At 38.1% G+C, this 17,046-nt stretch overlaps 1 protein-coding gene across 13 annotated transcripts in view; it reads left to right on the top strand.

Moving 5' to 3' along the window:
* The window catches only part of TTC3 (tetratricopeptide repeat domain 3), a 137,537-nt gene that overhangs the window by 68,451 nt on the left and 52,040 nt on the right, over nucleotides 1-17,046 (top strand). For 12 of the 13 annotated variants that reach the window (XM_060010312.1, XM_060010311.1, XM_060010320.1 and 9 more), the window contains 10 exons: nucleotides 1,142-1,262; nucleotides 3,440-3,562; nucleotides 4,326-4,427; nucleotides 6,294-6,386; nucleotides 7,046-7,110; nucleotides 8,099-8,235; nucleotides 9,778-10,104; nucleotides 12,242-12,493; nucleotides 15,218-15,264; nucleotides 16,246-16,302. In XM_060010312.1, coding sequence (XP_059866295.1) covers nucleotides 1,142-1,262; nucleotides 3,440-3,562; nucleotides 4,326-4,427; nucleotides 6,294-6,386; nucleotides 7,046-7,110; nucleotides 8,099-8,235; nucleotides 9,778-10,104; nucleotides 12,242-12,493; nucleotides 15,218-15,264; nucleotides 16,246-16,302 — 1,324 coding nt within the window. Of the gene's footprint in view, nucleotides 1-1,141; nucleotides 1,263-3,439; nucleotides 3,563-4,325; nucleotides 4,428-6,293; nucleotides 6,387-7,045; nucleotides 7,111-8,098; nucleotides 8,236-9,777; nucleotides 10,105-12,241; nucleotides 12,494-15,217; nucleotides 15,265-16,245; nucleotides 16,303-17,046 lie in introns of those variants that run through there. The other variant, XM_060010321.1, reaches the window with a different exon arrangement.

The following is a 17,046-nucleotide window of genomic DNA, read 5'->3' as shown; positions in this document are numbered from 1 at the left end:
AAATGAAATTAATTCCAGCTTAGCATAAGTTGTTTGGGACACACCTGTTTAATGCAGTGGCCGCATGCGGATATCACAAGATCTGGGAATGTAACATAAATGTATAGCATCATGGAGGTTGTAGTAAATGAAGACGTGTTTGCCATTTTGAAAGGCATTTAAATTTTTTTAAAATTTATTTTATTCAAGTATAGTTGATTTACAATGTTGTGGAAACCCATTTAACTTTTAATTTCACAATAATATGGTTTGTGGTTCACTGTCCAGTAAGCTGGTTTTTTGCTGTTGCAATGTGCAGTGTCTGGTTGAAAGTCCTGCTGTTTAATAACTGTCTTATGGTGGATGCTGGTCTAGCTTTTCTGCAGGTGAAGTTTTCTGTACCCAAAGGCAAAAATGACTTCTTCAATTGGGAAATCGTTTCAAGATTGGAGAAAGCAGAGAACCCTCTATTTTCTAGTCTGAAGAGAAGAATAAAGACTGGGATAACCTTATGATCCAGTATTCTAGTATTCTTTTGTTGAACGGACTGTGGGACTCTATTGAGATTAATATTTAAACCATAAATTGGAAATGAAAGATTTCATATTTATAGTTAAAATAGTTTACATACACATTTGTTCTGTTAAAATAATTCACTGCTTTATAGTTGAAGATGTCCAGAATATATGATTTCTTTAAAAATTTTTCAGCAAATCGGTTTTACTATAGATGTTCTAAATGAGTCAAGTGAAAAAAATTTCCCTATTTATGATTAATTAGTTGAAGTGGAGCTTTGCTGTTGCTCTACAAGAATCTAATTAGATTAGTAAATGAAATAAAAATGGAACAACCATAATTTATTCAGTTTTCTGTTTTACTTGTTGAAAACTTAAAAAAAAATTACAACTTTAAAAGGACTAGTGTGCACCTACCATAATAAAGCCAGTGTCCAGGTAGATTAGTGTTTAATTTATATTATCTTTGTAGCAAACAGTGATAATGTCTTGGTTTTTTAAAGAACATATGGGTTACATTGAATATTTCTGTGTAGTGATTTGTCAAATGTACTCTTACCTAGTAAGCTTGAAATCTCTGTGCCTTGTTGTGGGGAATGAAAATTCATGTCACATCTTTAATACCTTCTTCATAATTATGACTTTAGATTTCTAGAAGCTCTTAATCATTTTGAGAAAGCAAGAACCTTGATCTGTCGTCTTCCTGGAGTGTTAACTTGGCCCACAAGTAATGTGGTTATTGAAGAGACTCAGCCAGGGAAAATAAAGGTAACCGTTTATTTCTCTAGAGAGCATCTTACTAACCATAAAAGCTCATCTGTGCTTCTGCGCTCTGACTCAGGTAGCAGAAGACAGGTAGGAGTACTCTGTCCTCCGCTCCTCCATGTGCGTTTCCCCTTGAAAGACTGGTGAGAATCACCAACGTTTATTGAATGTTTCCTGTGTGCCAGTCATACACCTTCCATTTATCATTACCTTTAACCCGTACAGCAACCCTATGTGATGAGCACTATGATTATTTGCATTTTACAGATGAGGAGGATTACATTTAGAGAGGTTAAGTGTTGAGCTCAAGGTTAAACAGCTAGGAAATGGTGGAGCTGGGACTTGAATCCAGGCATCCTGACCAGAATGTGCACTGATAAGCAGCATGGCGTACTGGTTGTACTTAGAGAAAGGTATAGCGTTGTTTTTTCATCATGGTTATTAATGGTACTTGAAGACTCTGAAAATATAAATTTAGTCTCATATCCAGAAGCGTAGGATTCTTTGCCAGTTCTAGAAAGACTAAAGTGTGTGAATTGACTAGGATAGGCCTTTACTTGTGATGAACCCTGGTATTTACTCAGAACTTGCTTTTGGCTGAAGCTTTTAAAAGCACAGGAATCAACTCTTACAACTCAGTAATAAAAAGACACTCTAATTAGAAGTAGCCAAAAGATCTGGATAGGTGTTTCTGCTAGCAAGTTGTATAAATAGACAATAAGCATGTAAAATGTGTTCAACAGTTAGCCATCAGAGAAATGCAAATTAAAATGAGATACTACTTCATACTCACTAGGGTGGCTGTAATCAAGAAGGCAGACAATAACAAGTGTTAGCAAGGATCTGGAGAAATCAGAACATCCATACATTGCTGTAAAGTGTAAAATGATGAAGCTGCTTTGGAAAACAGTCTGGCAGTTCCTCATAGGTTAAAGACAGAGTTACCATATGACCTAGCAGTTTCACTCCTAGGTATGTACAGAGACAGGAAAACATGTTCTCGCAAAAACTTGTACATGAATGTTCATAGCAGTATTATTCACAATAGTCAAAAAGTGGAAACAGCTCAAAGTGTCCGTCAACTGCTGAATGGTTAAATAAAATGTGGTATATCCATATAATTGAATATCAGTGACAGAAACCAGACATGAAAGGCCACATACTGTATGATTCTGTTTATCTGAAATCTCCAGAATAGGAAAATCTATATGTGAAGACAGGTAGTAGATTAGTGGGCTAGGGGGTTGAGGAAGGTTGGGGAGGGATTGCTAATGGGTATGGGGTTTCTTGCTGCATGGTGAAATGTTCTAATTTTAGGTTATCGTGATAGTTATACAACTCCGAATATACTAAAAAAACCACGGAACTGTACACTTTAAATGTGTAAATTGTATGGTATATGAATTATATCTCAACAAAGCTGGTATAAAAAATAAAACTAAACGTAGGGATTGTTGGATTTTCCTCTCTTTCTACTGGATTGGAGTGGAGGCACAGGAACTACTGATAACGGACAGCCAGCACTGGAAGCGTGGCATGAGTCTCGGGGGCTTCGGGGGCAGTGGTGTAATTCTCCAGGTGATGAACAGGCACAGGGGGCAGGGGTTCAGGGAGGTAGATGGATGACAGTGGTGGGGTCCTAGGTGAAATGACATTGGGAAGGAGAACAGTAGAGCCCTAAGGGTTATTCTACCTCATTTGACTCCCTGTGAATGCTTGAAGGAGATTTCTAAAAGGTATGTAGTGTAAAATGAGGCCTGATGATTATAACACAGGATAAGATTTTGATTCAGAGTCTGAAATTTTGAAAATTTGTTGATTAGCCCTTTTTTTCCCATCTTTGTCTCTTGGCATGTCTCTGTATCAGCCTCTCTCTAGAAGGAACAACTTTTTTTTTTTTTTTTTTTTTTTTGCGTTATGCGGGCCTCTCACTGTTGTGCCTCTTCCCGGACCGGGGCACAAACCCGTGTCCCCTGCATCGGCAGGCAGACTCTCAACCACTGCGCCACCAGGGAAGCTAGAAGGAAAAACTTTAAAAGTTGTATGTAGTTCTTGGCTAAAAGGCATTTGGTCCTTTCTGTGCTGAAAATATTTTGATGGCAAGAGGTTATTGAAATCACAAACATTTTATTGTTGAATTAGTGTTGTAGTCGTATCATTTTTGTTTATTTTTGTTTTAGATGCTGTTAGAGAAATTTATTGAAGAATGCAGGTTCCCTCCAGTGCCGGATGCCATTTGTTGCTATCAGAAGTGCCGTGGATATTCCAAAATCCAGATATACATAACTGATCCAGACTTTAAGGTACTAATGAGTGTGTACTAGGTCCTTAACTTGCTGAATTGTGCCTTTAAATGGATTCAGAACAAATTCTGTAACTGGAGACACTTGAGTACTGTGACTTGTCAGCAGTTTTATGTCCTCTTGTCCTCCCCATCCCCTGGACTTAAGTCTACATCATCTCACATGGGGGCCCAGAGCCACTGAAATAAACACCGAGGGCAGGGACGGTGACCTGAGAAGGCAGGTTAGCTGATTCCATTTCCCCTTTCTAGCCTATTTTTAGGAGCCCAGGGAACAAAGGGAGGCTAGTACCCCTGATTTGTTGCAATTCCAATTTCTTGTAAAATTTGAGTCCAAGAATCTGAAGGCCATTCTGATCATTGAATTAACTCCTAGAGACCTAAGTCTGAGACCAAGTCTGGCAATGAACTGAGTGAGTAAGACCCTGGGCTTTAGCTTATTCAAGAAGATAGAAGCTGCTCACTGTCCCTGGTTAGTAGATCAGATGAGATAAAGTTTATAAAATATTTGGTATTGTAAAGGATAACGCAGCTGTAAATTGTGGAAATGAATATGTCAGTTAAGCTCAGTGTTTCCAGCACTAGGCAGTCTGGGGTACGGAAGTCTTACACTCCCCCAGGAGGAAATGTGGCATCTAGCTATGTCTGCCAGGTAAGTGCAGACAGCTCTCCATCTTAATATGTGTTGTGAGTGAGTGAGAGAGAGAGAGAATGTGTGTGTAGACATCTTTCAAAAGTGAGTTAAAAATTGTTTTAAACCGTAGGGTTTTATACGAATCAGCTGTTGCCAGTACTGTAAAATAGAATTCCACATGAACTGTTGGAAGAAGTTAAAAACAACAACATTTAATGATAAAATTGACAAGGTAAGGCTAACAAGATTATCTGGATTTTTCAGTATGCTTATTGTATGTTGATTTTTTTCCCCTAAAAATCTTTAGGAAAAGTCTTAAGAGGATATGAATTCCTCCCTGTGCATGAGACATAATTAGAAAATATTAAATTAAAAATTTAATGATAAAGTTAGAAAATCAGTTTTTGTTTTATAACGTATTTATTTTATTTTTGGCTGCATCGGGTCTTCGTTGCTGCACGTGGGCTTTTCTCTAGTTGCGGCGAGTGGAGGCTACTCTTCGTTGTGGTGCATGGGCTTCTCACTGCAGTGGCTTCTCTCGTTGCGGAGCACAGGCTCTAGGCGTGCGGGCTTCAGTAGTTGCGGCTCTTGGGCTCTAGAGCGCAGGCTCAGTAGTTGTGGCGCACGGGCTTAGTTGCTCTGCAGCATATGGGATCTTCCCAGACCAGGGCTCAAACCCATGCTCCCTGCATTGGCAGGCGGATTCGTAACCACTGCGCCACCAGGGAAGCCCAGTTTTTGTTTTTATTTTATGCAAGTGTAAAGGGCAGTAACCATAGAGGCTTTTAATAAATTGTTGAACCCCTTTTACATTGGAAATATTACGATCAAAAATAAAAGTTTAGGGCTTCCCTGGTGGCGCAGTGGTTGAGAGTCCGCCTGCCGATGCAGGGGACACGGGTTCGTGCCCCGGTCCGGGAAGATCCCACATGCCGCGGAGCGGCTGGGCCCGTGAGCCATGGCCGCTGAGCCTGCGCGTCCGGAGCCTGTGCTCCGCAACGGGAGAGGCCACAACAGTGAGAGGCCCGCGTACCGCAAAAAATTTAAAAAAAAAAAAAAAGTTTAAATGTCTGATTTTAATGTTATGATGTAGAATTGGGGCTTCAAATTTTATAATTTCTAAAAAAATTTGATGAGATAATTTGTACTGAGGAATCAACTTAAATTTTGTACTGCCACATCTAATTGGGGTTTTCTCTTAATTAACAAGATAATGATGTTAATTCCATTAGCCAGATATACTTTGAGAGCAGTCACAGTTTAATAATCTTGTTTGCATTGATAGAATTTGTTTCTGATCCATATAAGCTATGGACTTAAAGAAAGAAAACCTTTTTCTACGCTGCTAAGCCTCAGGTAAACCCCTATCCTTACTGAGGAAAAAAACTAAGGTGGTTGTGCTAGGTGAACGTTAGCAATGGAATTATTGAAGTTTAGTAGAAATAAATTCTCACATTTTACACATTTTCATGTCGTTAACTAGAGGTGTAATGATGTGACCAAATAGCTGCCGTCATTGAGTCACTTCTGCTATGTCTTTGTCCTTAATTGAGCTCCTCTAGCTGTGCCCTCGCCCTCAGTGGTCTTACCATTCCCATGGGTTGAAATACCCTCTGTAAATTCGCTTTCACTAGGATGTGTTGAAGTAACTCAAATATCTTATGACTTACAGTAAGAAAGGCTCGTTCTTTGCTTGCGTCACTTGTCCTGAAGTTTTGCATTCGTTGTCCAGGGTTGGGCTGTGGCAGCTCCAGTCTGTGTGGCTGTGTTCTTTGTTTCTGAATTGAGGCTGAGGAGTGACTGGAACACGTTCTTATGGCCGAGGGAAAAGAGCAATGGCCAGTCCATTCAGTGTTTCTTAAAGCTTTTGCATGGACGTAGCGTACATCATGTCAGCTCACCTTACGCAAACAAAGCAAGTCCCGTGGTCACCCCTACAGCTGGGGGCTCTGGAAGTCAGATGGCAACGAGCAGGGACTTTACGGCACGTCCCTGAAGGAGGTTTTAGATCACGTTTTGACTGTTCCTGATGGTTAAAAGGGAATACGTGTATAGATTTATGCTGAGATGGAGCACTTTTTTTCTTCTAATCAAATAGGATTTTCTGCAAGGAATTTGTCTTACTCCTGACTGTGAAGGAATCATTTCAAAGATTATCATCTTCAGCAGTGGTGGTCAAGTTAAATGTGAAGTAAGTATTTAATAAAGGGGAAGTCTCCTTAAATTAATAAACAAAATCCTGATACCTTTTAAAATATGATTTAAATTTATGGAAGTTGTACTATTTGGATCTTGTGTTTTCCAGGAAAGAAGCGGTTACTTAATATAAGAAATTATAGGAAGTAATAGGATGTGAGAATGCTTCTGTGCATTGAAGGATTCTCATATTCTTTTATCTCCTAAAAGGAGGAGGAGGTCTTTTACATTTTAGTTTTACTGTTTTTACTCTTTTTAATAACCTTATTTTGTTAATTCCCAGTAAACGTTTGGGTGTTGGCGAGGTGGGGGATCTTAGGGAGGGAGGAGAGTGTCTGGAGGGATTACCTCTAGCCTCACTGTATGGGAGTTGGCAGGAGTGGGTTGTGGTAATGACATCTGTAGTTTACTTGATCTTCTGCTTACTCTTAATTTTTTTTTTAAGCTTCCTAAATTGTGTCTACTCTCTTGTTCCTCTTTTCAGTAAATTGTTTTGCTAAAGTTTTCTGGGCTTTTGTTTGGGTCAGAACATCATCACTGTTCCCTATCGAATTGAACATTGTGTGTGCTTCTGAAATGCTTGTTACTTGTGGTTTTGTGCTTTATGTCATGGGAGCATGAGACAAATTTTGGATGTGTCTGTTTTATTTAAAGTTTGAACACAAAGTCATTAAAGAAAAGGTTCCTCCAAGACCTATTCTGAAACAGAAATGTTCTAGGTAAGATTTTTAATAATCAGTAGCTTAATAATGTCTATTAGAATATAATTCTGTTAAATGCAGATTTCTAAATTATGCTGTTTTTAAAATTGGCTCTGCACACATATCCAGATAAGTGGTTCTTAAGTGAATTTTATGGGTATTCATAACTTCCAAGGGAACTAGCCTAGAATGGTTAAATGCTAAAAACTTGAATAAAAAGCATTATTTAATAGTTGAATTTATAAGTAAAATTATGAAATTGAGCTATGAAATGACATGTTCAGTAGATTTGGCATTTGGATAAAAATTATATACTTAGTTCTCTGTTGTTGAAACTTTAATTCCAAAAGCATCTTTCCTTTTACTCTCTTCAGCAAACATTTTGAACCAGTGACTGTTTCTCACCCTGAAATATTCAGTGAACTGTCAAAATTATTCATTTCTATATCTTCTTGTTCAGATCAAATAATTCCAATCCTTTTTTCTTTTCTTTTTGGTCCTGCTTCTTGCTTTCCATTTTAAGAAGTGATTTTTTTCATCATTGGTGACCAGGAAAGAGCAGAAGAAAAGATGAACAGAATTATTTGTTGAGGAGAACTTGTTGTAACCATATTGACCAAATTCTGGTGTTGTGGGCCATTACTGGGTTGTGAAAATAATATTTTACTGTGGAAATGAGTATTTACATGTATTACCTTGCAGAGTCATTTTTACTATTCTTGTTTACCCTAAGCAGTAACTCAAATACATGGAAATAACATCTGCATGATCTGTACATGCCATCCTTAATTAGAAGTCACTCAGTCATTGAGGTTCTTGTTTTCAGGAAACAAGTACACTTGTTTTGACTGAACTGACCACGTCTCAAAAGTTTTTGATATTGAACAGAAGATATAGGCCAAGTTTTAACTAAAAAAGGAAACTTGTAACTTACACTAGGCAAAGGAAAATAGTTAATTGAGTTTATAACAAAGGTGAGTTATGACTAATTGTAAATACTTATCAGCCTAGAGAAGTTAAGACTGAAAGAAGACAAAAAATTGAAGCGGAAGATCCAAAAAAAGGAAGCAAAAAAATTAGCACAAGAAAGATTGGAAGAGGACTTAAGGGAAAGTAATCCACCTAAAATTGAAGAGCAGAAAGGTATGCTGGGAGTCCAAGTCATGATAATAATGATGTATTTTTGCTTAAAAGTATAAATATAAATATTCATCTTGCTGGGCCTTATGTTAATTGTTATTGAATTGAAATTTAGATTTCCGTTGGCATTTTGATTTTATCACCATCTTCTGATTTACACTGAGGTGGGGAGGGGGTTGGTGTAAGGAACATTGAATTTAGAAGCAATATACAGGGATTGAAAACGCTACCCTGCCACTAACTCAGGGCAAACTGACACTCTGTCCATTTCCTTATCTCCAAAGTGCATGTGAGAATAATATCTGAAATTCCTATTGTATGTTTGACAGTGGTTTGTAAACCCTGCTACACAGATTTAAGTTCTGAAACGTTGAACTGTAAATTAGCCACTGATTATCTGAAATATGCTGAGTTCAAATAAAGAAGCGGTTCATACTAGGTGCCAGAGAGATTACCTAATCCAGCCTTCTGTCTTACACCTGTCTTGTCAGCATTCCCTGATCAACATGGGAGCGGTCTCAGTAATTTACTGTTTCTGTGGACATATTTACTTTCAGGTTTGGGGCGGGGGTCGAGTTTTTTTTTTTCTTTTTAATTGAGGTATAGTTTCAGGTGTACAACATAATGATTTGAAATTTGTATATATTGCAAAATGATTACCACAGGTAAGTTCAGTTAACATCCATCACCATACATACAGAATTTTTTTTTCACGAGAACTTTCAAGATCTACATGCAAATACGGAAAACAGTATTATTAACTATAGTCACCATACTGTACGTTATAGCCCCAGGCATGCTTTCAGTTTTGAGTTGAAGTACATTGTTCTCATTTTCTACTGTGATGGCTCTTCCCAAAATGAAATATTTCCTCTTGTTGTCTTTATTTTTCATCTAGTATTCCATTAATGTTTCACAAATCAATCACAGTTATCTTTCCTACCGAAAAAATTTTTAGTGAACATTATTATTTTATATATATATATTTTTTGTATTTAATTTATTGTCTTAGCTTCAAGAGGCTAAATGGCCATTTTTAGGGGGAAATGCCTGGGTGGGAAGATGAACTTCTGAGATATTTCCCAGCTTGGAATCAATGATTCCACAGGTCTGTGATTTAGGATTCAACAATAAGATGAATAACATACAGTAACTACCAAATGTTAATTGTATTTATACCTGAAGAAATGATCCCTTCAACTCCAGGAAAAAACCCTTTGCATTCATGCATGAAGCATATTTACTGAATATAAAGTTTGGGTAGTTGATGAGGCTCAGTTAGGATTTTTAGATGAGTGGTACAAGTGAAGGAAATAAGGTATTTGATATGTTCGATTTAATGTCAACTTTCATACCTTTTAAAGGTGTTAAATATTTTATTTATATTCCTAATTTAAAATTTCTTAGGCTATTTAAAACAACATAAAGAATATATGAGTCATGTTTTATATTGCTGTGTAATGTTATGTTAATTTTTTCTGAGTTTATATTTTTGCAAATTGTTTCTCTTTCTCCTTTTTACTGACCACTGTTATTTATCCGTAGAAACTGTAGACAGTGTTCAGAGTTGCCAGTTCCTTGATGACAGAATTCTGCAGTGCATAAAGCAGTATGCTGACAAGATTAAGTCCGGGATACTGAATACTTCCAAGCTTCTCAAAGAGTTGCTTTCTTGGAAGGTTTTAACCACAGAAGACTACACAACCTGTTTTTCTAGCAGAAATTTTCTGAATGAAGCAGTGGACTATGTCATTTGTCATTTGGTTCAAGAAAAGAATAGAGTAAAGACAAGGGTGTTTCTGCATGTTTTGAGTGAACTTAAAGAAGTGGAACCAAAATTAGCCACCTGGATCCAAAAACTTAATAGCTTTGGTACGTCACTTAATTCTAGAGATGCGGTTTCATAGGAAGGATAAACGTAGGCCTCTGAATCCTGTCTCATTTTCCTATCATCATTTATGATTTTTTAAAATGTAGAACCACAAGTTTGTATGGTTAAAAATGCTATTTCCCCCAACTCACAATTTTTAGGTTACTTTATGGAGGGGTTACAATATGCTTTTGTATAAGGTAGAAACACAGGGAAGTTCAGTCAGTAAGAAAATCCAGTCCTATGTTATGCAGAACTGTTTGTCCTTGTGTAAAGTACGTGAATACTAGGTACAACCATGGGTAGATAGCACCCCCTGGAGTCAGCTGCTGGGGAGTGCCCTCTGGGATCGTGCAGTTTAGTAGTCACATTCCTTAGTGAAGAATTTCCAGGAAAGAGTGGATGGAACTAATTGCTTAGGATCACCTGGGGCAAATCTGTATCTAAGGATTAAGAGAGAAATACCCTGGGGTTGACTTTCAGTGTTGTGAATCACAGGGTTGTAAAATTCTGGTCCTCTGCCCTGATTTTCCTAATGCGGTTGAGGAAGAACCTCCCAAGCAGGCTTTTTGACCAAAGCCACCTAAGGACTGCAGAAGGCAGCTGCAGAGAGAGTTGTTGACTAAACTAGATGGTGATCTCTTCTGGTACCAGGGCCTTGTTTGTCCTGGTGACCAGGTTGGCTGCTGCCTAGTGCTGTGGATGATTCACTTGGCACCTGCTGGGTAAAAAGGCTGGTGGGAGCCACAGCAGGGCAGGGCTTTCAGCAGCGGTCTATAGAGAGAGCCTGCCTGACCTGCCTTAGAGCCATGGAGCTGATAGAATTCCAGGGTTTTGGAGAATATATTGATATGTTTCTGTCAGTAGAGACGAAGTAAGATGGCAGCAAACTTGGTGTAGTTGATAACTAAATGGTGCTGTGTTGAGCATACATCTCCATGGGTTTCTGGCCCCGGACAATTTCACCTAAGTGATGATTGCTATTAGTGTCTACTGACAATCAGACAAGTAAATTATAAAGTTATGTCTTACTTTAACCTGCTATATTTAACAAAGAGCTTAGTTTAAATGCAGTGGGAGCGGGGGTTAACGTTTCAGTACTAGGTGTGATCTGCTCCCTTCCCCTTAACGAGCACATGCTTTGATGTGAGCCATAGATGGAGATGTGAATGTGGTATTTCTTCATTGCTGATTCCCTTGAACCTTGTATGAGTATTTTATGTGATCCCTGATTCTGGTGTTTAAATACACTAATTTTTCATGTAACATGACTTCTGCAAAGCTAACTGTTTCATCTGGAAGAAACAGCTGTCCAGGGTAATTTTAACTTGGCAATCTCTGCTTCATTTGCGGACTGAGAAACTGTGGTCCATCCTGTGTTAGAGGCGTGTCGGGGGAGAGAACAGAGCCAATCCTTGCTTTTTGGCGGCTGTGTTAGTAGGTAGCAGGTGTTCACCTTTCAGTAGTGGCGTGTGAGGTTGCAGCCACCCCTTTTTCTGAGTTGGAGAAGGGAGGGATAAAAGCGGGAATAGTGACCACCTCGCATCTTGTGAGGAGGGTAAGGAGCTGTGATATTTTGGGGGATAAGGTGTAGTTCTTGGGTGTTGGGTGAGGAGTTCGCCCATTTTCTGTTTTATGGGCACTTGGCAAGTTCTGTATATTATTGGTATTTTGTTCTTATGGAGCATATGCAGAAAAGCATTGTAAAACCTTGTCAGCTTAATAATTGGAATGCAAATTCCAATTTGGAATTAAACTAATTGGAATGCAAATCATTGCAAAGTAGTGAAAAAGGTATTGTAATATTTTTAAAGGAATTTAATGCCTTTAAAAATGCCTTTTAAAGGCATTTAATTCATTTTATCTCCTAGGTCTGATAAAAATAACTATATTAATAGAAACCTTTGGCCTACCTTGTTCAACTCATAGATAAGAATTATTATAGTTAACATATTAATGTGAAATGGTGTTTCTAAAATGCATAATAGCTTGAACAAGTTCGTTCTCCATTATTTGAATGTTTTCACTGAAAATGTAAGCAAACTGTAGTAGAACTGCTTTCAGAGATGTGAAACTGAATGTGACTTTACAGCAAATAATTTCCCCCTTCTTCTGACTTGGGTTTTGTTTTTATTATAGGCTTAGATGCCACAGGACCTTTTTTTTCTCGTTATGGGGCCGCTCTCAAGGAGCTTGATTTTAGCATCATGACTTTTCTCTGGAATGAGAAATATGGTCATAAACTAGGCTCTATAGAAGGAAAGCAGCTTGATTATTTCTGTGAGCCAGCGTCACTGAAGGAAGCGCGATGTTTAATATGGCTGCTGGAAGAACACAGAGACAAGTTTCCAGCACTGCAGAATGCTTTGGATGAATTCTTTGATATAATGGGTATGTGGACTTGCAGTTTATATCTAATCTTAGAAAAAATCTCCAAAGGATCTAGCTTACTTAAATACTTAAAGAAAATAATGAAAATTATTATGGTACAACTGGCTTATTTGGGGAAATTAGTGTTAAGAATAGTGATTTTTTTTTTAAATGTCATAAAGCCTTCTTACTCTGTGGAGTTAAGTGTTGTAGAGATATTCAGATGGATACATTACACGGACTGTACACCATACTATTCTCATCGTAGGTACTTTCACAGTGTCATGGCAGAGATTGTATATCAAAGGGATGGCGTTTCTTAGGAAATGGCTTGATTTGTAGCATTCAAGAAAACATTGGCCTGCAGAAGTAGGTGACGCTTGCAGAATCTAGAACAGATAGGATATGTATTGTAGTGGGAAGAGCCTAGAGCTGGGAGTCAAGAAAAGTAGGCTGTGGCCCAGCTACCTTCCTAACTCAATTAATTAGAGACTTTCTTTTACTACTGCTTCAAGGCCCTGTGCTAGGTGTTAACAAGGAATTCAGAAATGCTTACGCTAGTCTCTGCCCTCAAGGACCTTATGTTTCAGAAAAGGCAGTAAAATGAATATACAGATAACTAATATGGGAGAAGAGAGGACCAGAAAAAGTGCTGAGGGGTTCTCCTCGGGGAGGAGGAAAGCCTTGGTGCAGGGGTAGAGTCCAAGTCCAGCTTTGAACATGGAGGTGGAATTTGACAGGTTGACATCCAGAATTAGAGACAGGGTGGAGGGGACTTGAGGGGGCTGCTTGGATAATGGCATGGAGTCCAGTTTGGCAGAATAGGTTAACTAGTAGTTAATTCTTTAACTTCTCTTGAATGTTAGTTTCTTCATCATTAAAATGAGGAATTGGAGCCAGTGATCTGTGTGATTCTGTTTTGTTCAGAATTTTAATATTCTTAGATTCTAGATTAATTTAAATTTCTTGTCTTTGGTACTGCATGTATCTCTTAGGATAACGCCTCGCCCCTGCCCCCACCTTTTCCCTTAGCATCAGAAGTCTGCTTATATATTGTCAGGAGTTAGACTTTCAAATTTTGTGCCATTTGTTTTAAAGGGTACATGAAAAGGTCTGGCCTTGTACAAAAATGTTATGCATTATGAAGTTCAAATGCAGTATAAGGAACCGAAAAGCTTACTTTTGTTGTGGTTCTCAAATATAGGTGACTTTATTTTCCTAGGACACTGCTTCATGACTGGAGGTGACATGCTTCTTGATAGCCTGAATTTATTGTCATCAGTTTGCTGCTGCTGGTAATAAAACGCTGTTCTGGGACTGAGCTTATAAAACTCAATGCATGTTTGGATCACACAAGATAACTAAAAAGGACCCAATCCTCTCATTATGTGTTTTCCCTGATTCTTGTGTTCTATACCTAAAATATACAGTCCATCCAGTTGTGACTATTTCTCTGCTTTTAGTCATAGGGTTGGAAGCCACCAGCCAAATGACCAGCCAACAGATTTTCAAGTTCACTACTTGTGCCTCTCACCCTCATCCCAGACATTTTCAATTTTGTCTCCTTTCATTTAAAGGAATGACTGTATTTCTTAAAACTTCAAAATCCACTGATCTTGTAAATAGGAGTACTCAATAATATCACCAATGCCATGATAATTGGGAGACCCAAACTCTCCTGGATCCTGCATGCGTATTTCCCTGTTGGAATTTCTGTGTAGATGGCCAAGAGACCCATTAAGAGCAATATGGCTTAAGCCACTTGTATCTCTAGAGACCTGTTTTTCCTGGTTATCTCAGATAATAATGTTTTAATATTGTTTTTAAGCAGGAAAGCTCTGAAACTGGTGTCCACCCTTCCTCTTGCCTGTTACCCCATGTCTAGTTTGTTGCCAATTCAAATAAGCTTTATTTTTGATCTGCCCTTCCGTGTCTACCTCCGTTTCCCTAGGCCAGGATCTTAATAATCTTTCCATGATTGCAGTAGCCTCCAAACTGGTCTCCATGCTTCCGACCCTCCTACTCCAAATCTTTCTCTTATGTTGCTGTTAGTGACTCTTCTAGAACATCTGTCTGATCGTATAAGTATTTTGTTTGGGAAGCACTTGCTTCATTTTGCCTACAAATTGAATTCACATTGTCTGTCTGGGTTCATTAGCACTCACCCCATCTGCCCTTTGAATATACACCCCACTTCCTACTGTGTCCAAACCTGCATTTGGATGTGAGCTTTCCTTGCTCACATCTCACCCCTCTGCTTGTTCATTTCAAGTCTAACTTGTTCAAGTCCCCTCCTCCCCACATCCCTCCCTGACCCCTGACTCAGGCCACTCCCCTTGAAGACTTTATTATTCTGTCAGCTTGTTTCCACTGTTTGCTGTGGCATTTAGCACACTGAGCTATGGGTGTTTGCCTCTGTGTAGCTTGCAGAACATGAGGTTATCGATGGCAGGGACTTCTCTATACATTTCTGTATTCCCTGCACCTAGCACAGAGTTCGGTGCCTAGAAAGCAGTCAAATTATGCTGAATTGGATTGAAATTTTGTGGTTCTTTGTAGTTGGTTTTCCGATGAGTTAGCCATTTTGCTCCTGGTTTCTAAGCTAAACTTACCTCAAAGCCAAATAAGGAGTAGAACATAGTGGATGTCAGTAGTATCTGGGGTGGTTTTCTTTAAGGCTTTAGTGTATCCTGTGGCAATATAAACATTTTGTTTCCTCACAAAACCATCTGTATCTTCCTACAGACAGCCGGTGCACTGTATTAAGGAAACAGGACAGTGGTGATGTGCCAGTAAGTTATTTGATCACTTTCAATGTTACGTTCTAATTCATGTCAGCCAAAGGAAGAGAGGAGGACCCAGGCCAGTGTTTGTTTACATCACAAGAGGCGCTCCAGAACCAAATCTTGAGGACTTCTGGATAACGTGTACGATTTCCTTAGAAAGTTAATCCCCATCTTCCTCTTGGAATTGGAACAACAGTCAGCACACTCTGAAGTTTAAATTAGACAATGTCCATAAGTTTTCACAACTAATAAATGTTAATCATAGATACAGGAAAGGAGTTCTTGAGTCATCTGCTGGCATAAAAATGAAACGTTATCTGTAATGATTAAAATTGCAATGTTTTGTTCTGTAAGGAAAACAAATGGACTTTGCTTTGAGTGGCTTACAATTGAGCTTAAGTTAAAATAATTCCAGAGTTGTCTTCCTTAGTAGTTTGTGGCAGTTTTCAGTCAGAAAGATACTTGTTTACTGATTTTTAGGATCAAGTCATCTATACTTGAAACGTTGTCTTAGCCCACTCTGTTAGACACTGTCTGGCTAACTGTAGAAACACAGCTGACATAGCCCATGGGAAGTAAATGCTTCTTCTGAATTCATTGTTTGTGCCCTGGTGTCTGGCCAGCTGTAGAATGTTGAGTTTGGTTTAGTAAAAGGAAAATCATTAAAATATGATCAGCATATAACTGGAATTACTTAATAAGTCTGGTTAATTCCTTGAAATGACATAAACCTTGTTTAAAATGGGTACAACATGTTAGGTTGGAACAATTTAATTTTAGTTATAGCATTAGGCATCATTTAACTTTTTCTTATTTTCTGTTATAAATCAAAACACTAGGGCTTAACACACTATAGTGTTAATTTTTGTTAAACATTTCATGTACTTCAGCTTAGGACTAGTCTGTGAAAATCAGTATGGTATCTTTATAATACATGGCAGCTTCATAATGCTGTTATATGAATGTTCAATAATTTTTATGTTTTAGTTTAATTCTACCAAGATAAAAAACAAAGGCAAGAAAAAGAAGCCAAAAGATTCAAAGGTATGGAGTATTTTCTGTATTGATTCTTGTCCAAAATAATTAATTGAATATATAAATAAATATAAATAAGAATTAACCAATTCTTGGGATATTTTGAAGTATTTTGTAGAGAAAGAATTTCTAGGCTTTCGTCTAAAGATGTTTTGGCAGTCTTCTACATTTTGAGGAAGTTTAAGGTTCATGTCATATATAAGTAATTCTTGAAAGAGACTCTTTATTGTCCTTTTTATTTTCTAGATATTTCCTGGTGAAATCATTGTCATAATGTAGGACTTTGTATGGCTGGTCATAGAGCAATGGGACCAAGGCTGCTTTGGCATCAGGCAGACCTGGGTTCTTATCTTGGTTCTACCAACTGTTATTATTTTTATTATCTGTGTGACCTTGGGCAAGTTACTTGACTTCCGTGTGCCTTACTTAGTGTCATTATCTGTATGACAAGACATGATACCTATTATTAATAACTAATAGAATTATTATCTAAAACATTCAAAATAAAGATACTGAATACTAATCATCATGACAGAATCTCAGAATTGAAAGGCTCCCTTCCTTCCTCTCACCTAAAGCTCTGCTTCAGGCACATGAGATAACTAGGGCATTATTTTTAAATCTTATGGTGGGTTCTTCGTGGCTCTTATGTATTTGGGGGATCAAATAGGGGGCAGGGGTTGAAAAAGTGAACAAATATTAGGGGAGGATGAGAGCAGCTTATAAGTTCCAATAAAACTTTTTATCTTTGAC

Source organism: Delphinus delphis, chromosome 4, assembly GCF_949987515.2.
Source record: "Delphinus delphis chromosome 4, mDelDel1.2, whole genome shotgun sequence".
NCBI classification, from domain to species: domain Eukaryota; kingdom Metazoa; phylum Chordata; class Mammalia; order Artiodactyla; family Delphinidae; genus Delphinus; species Delphinus delphis.
This window is presented reverse-complemented; position numbering and strand designations above follow the sequence as displayed.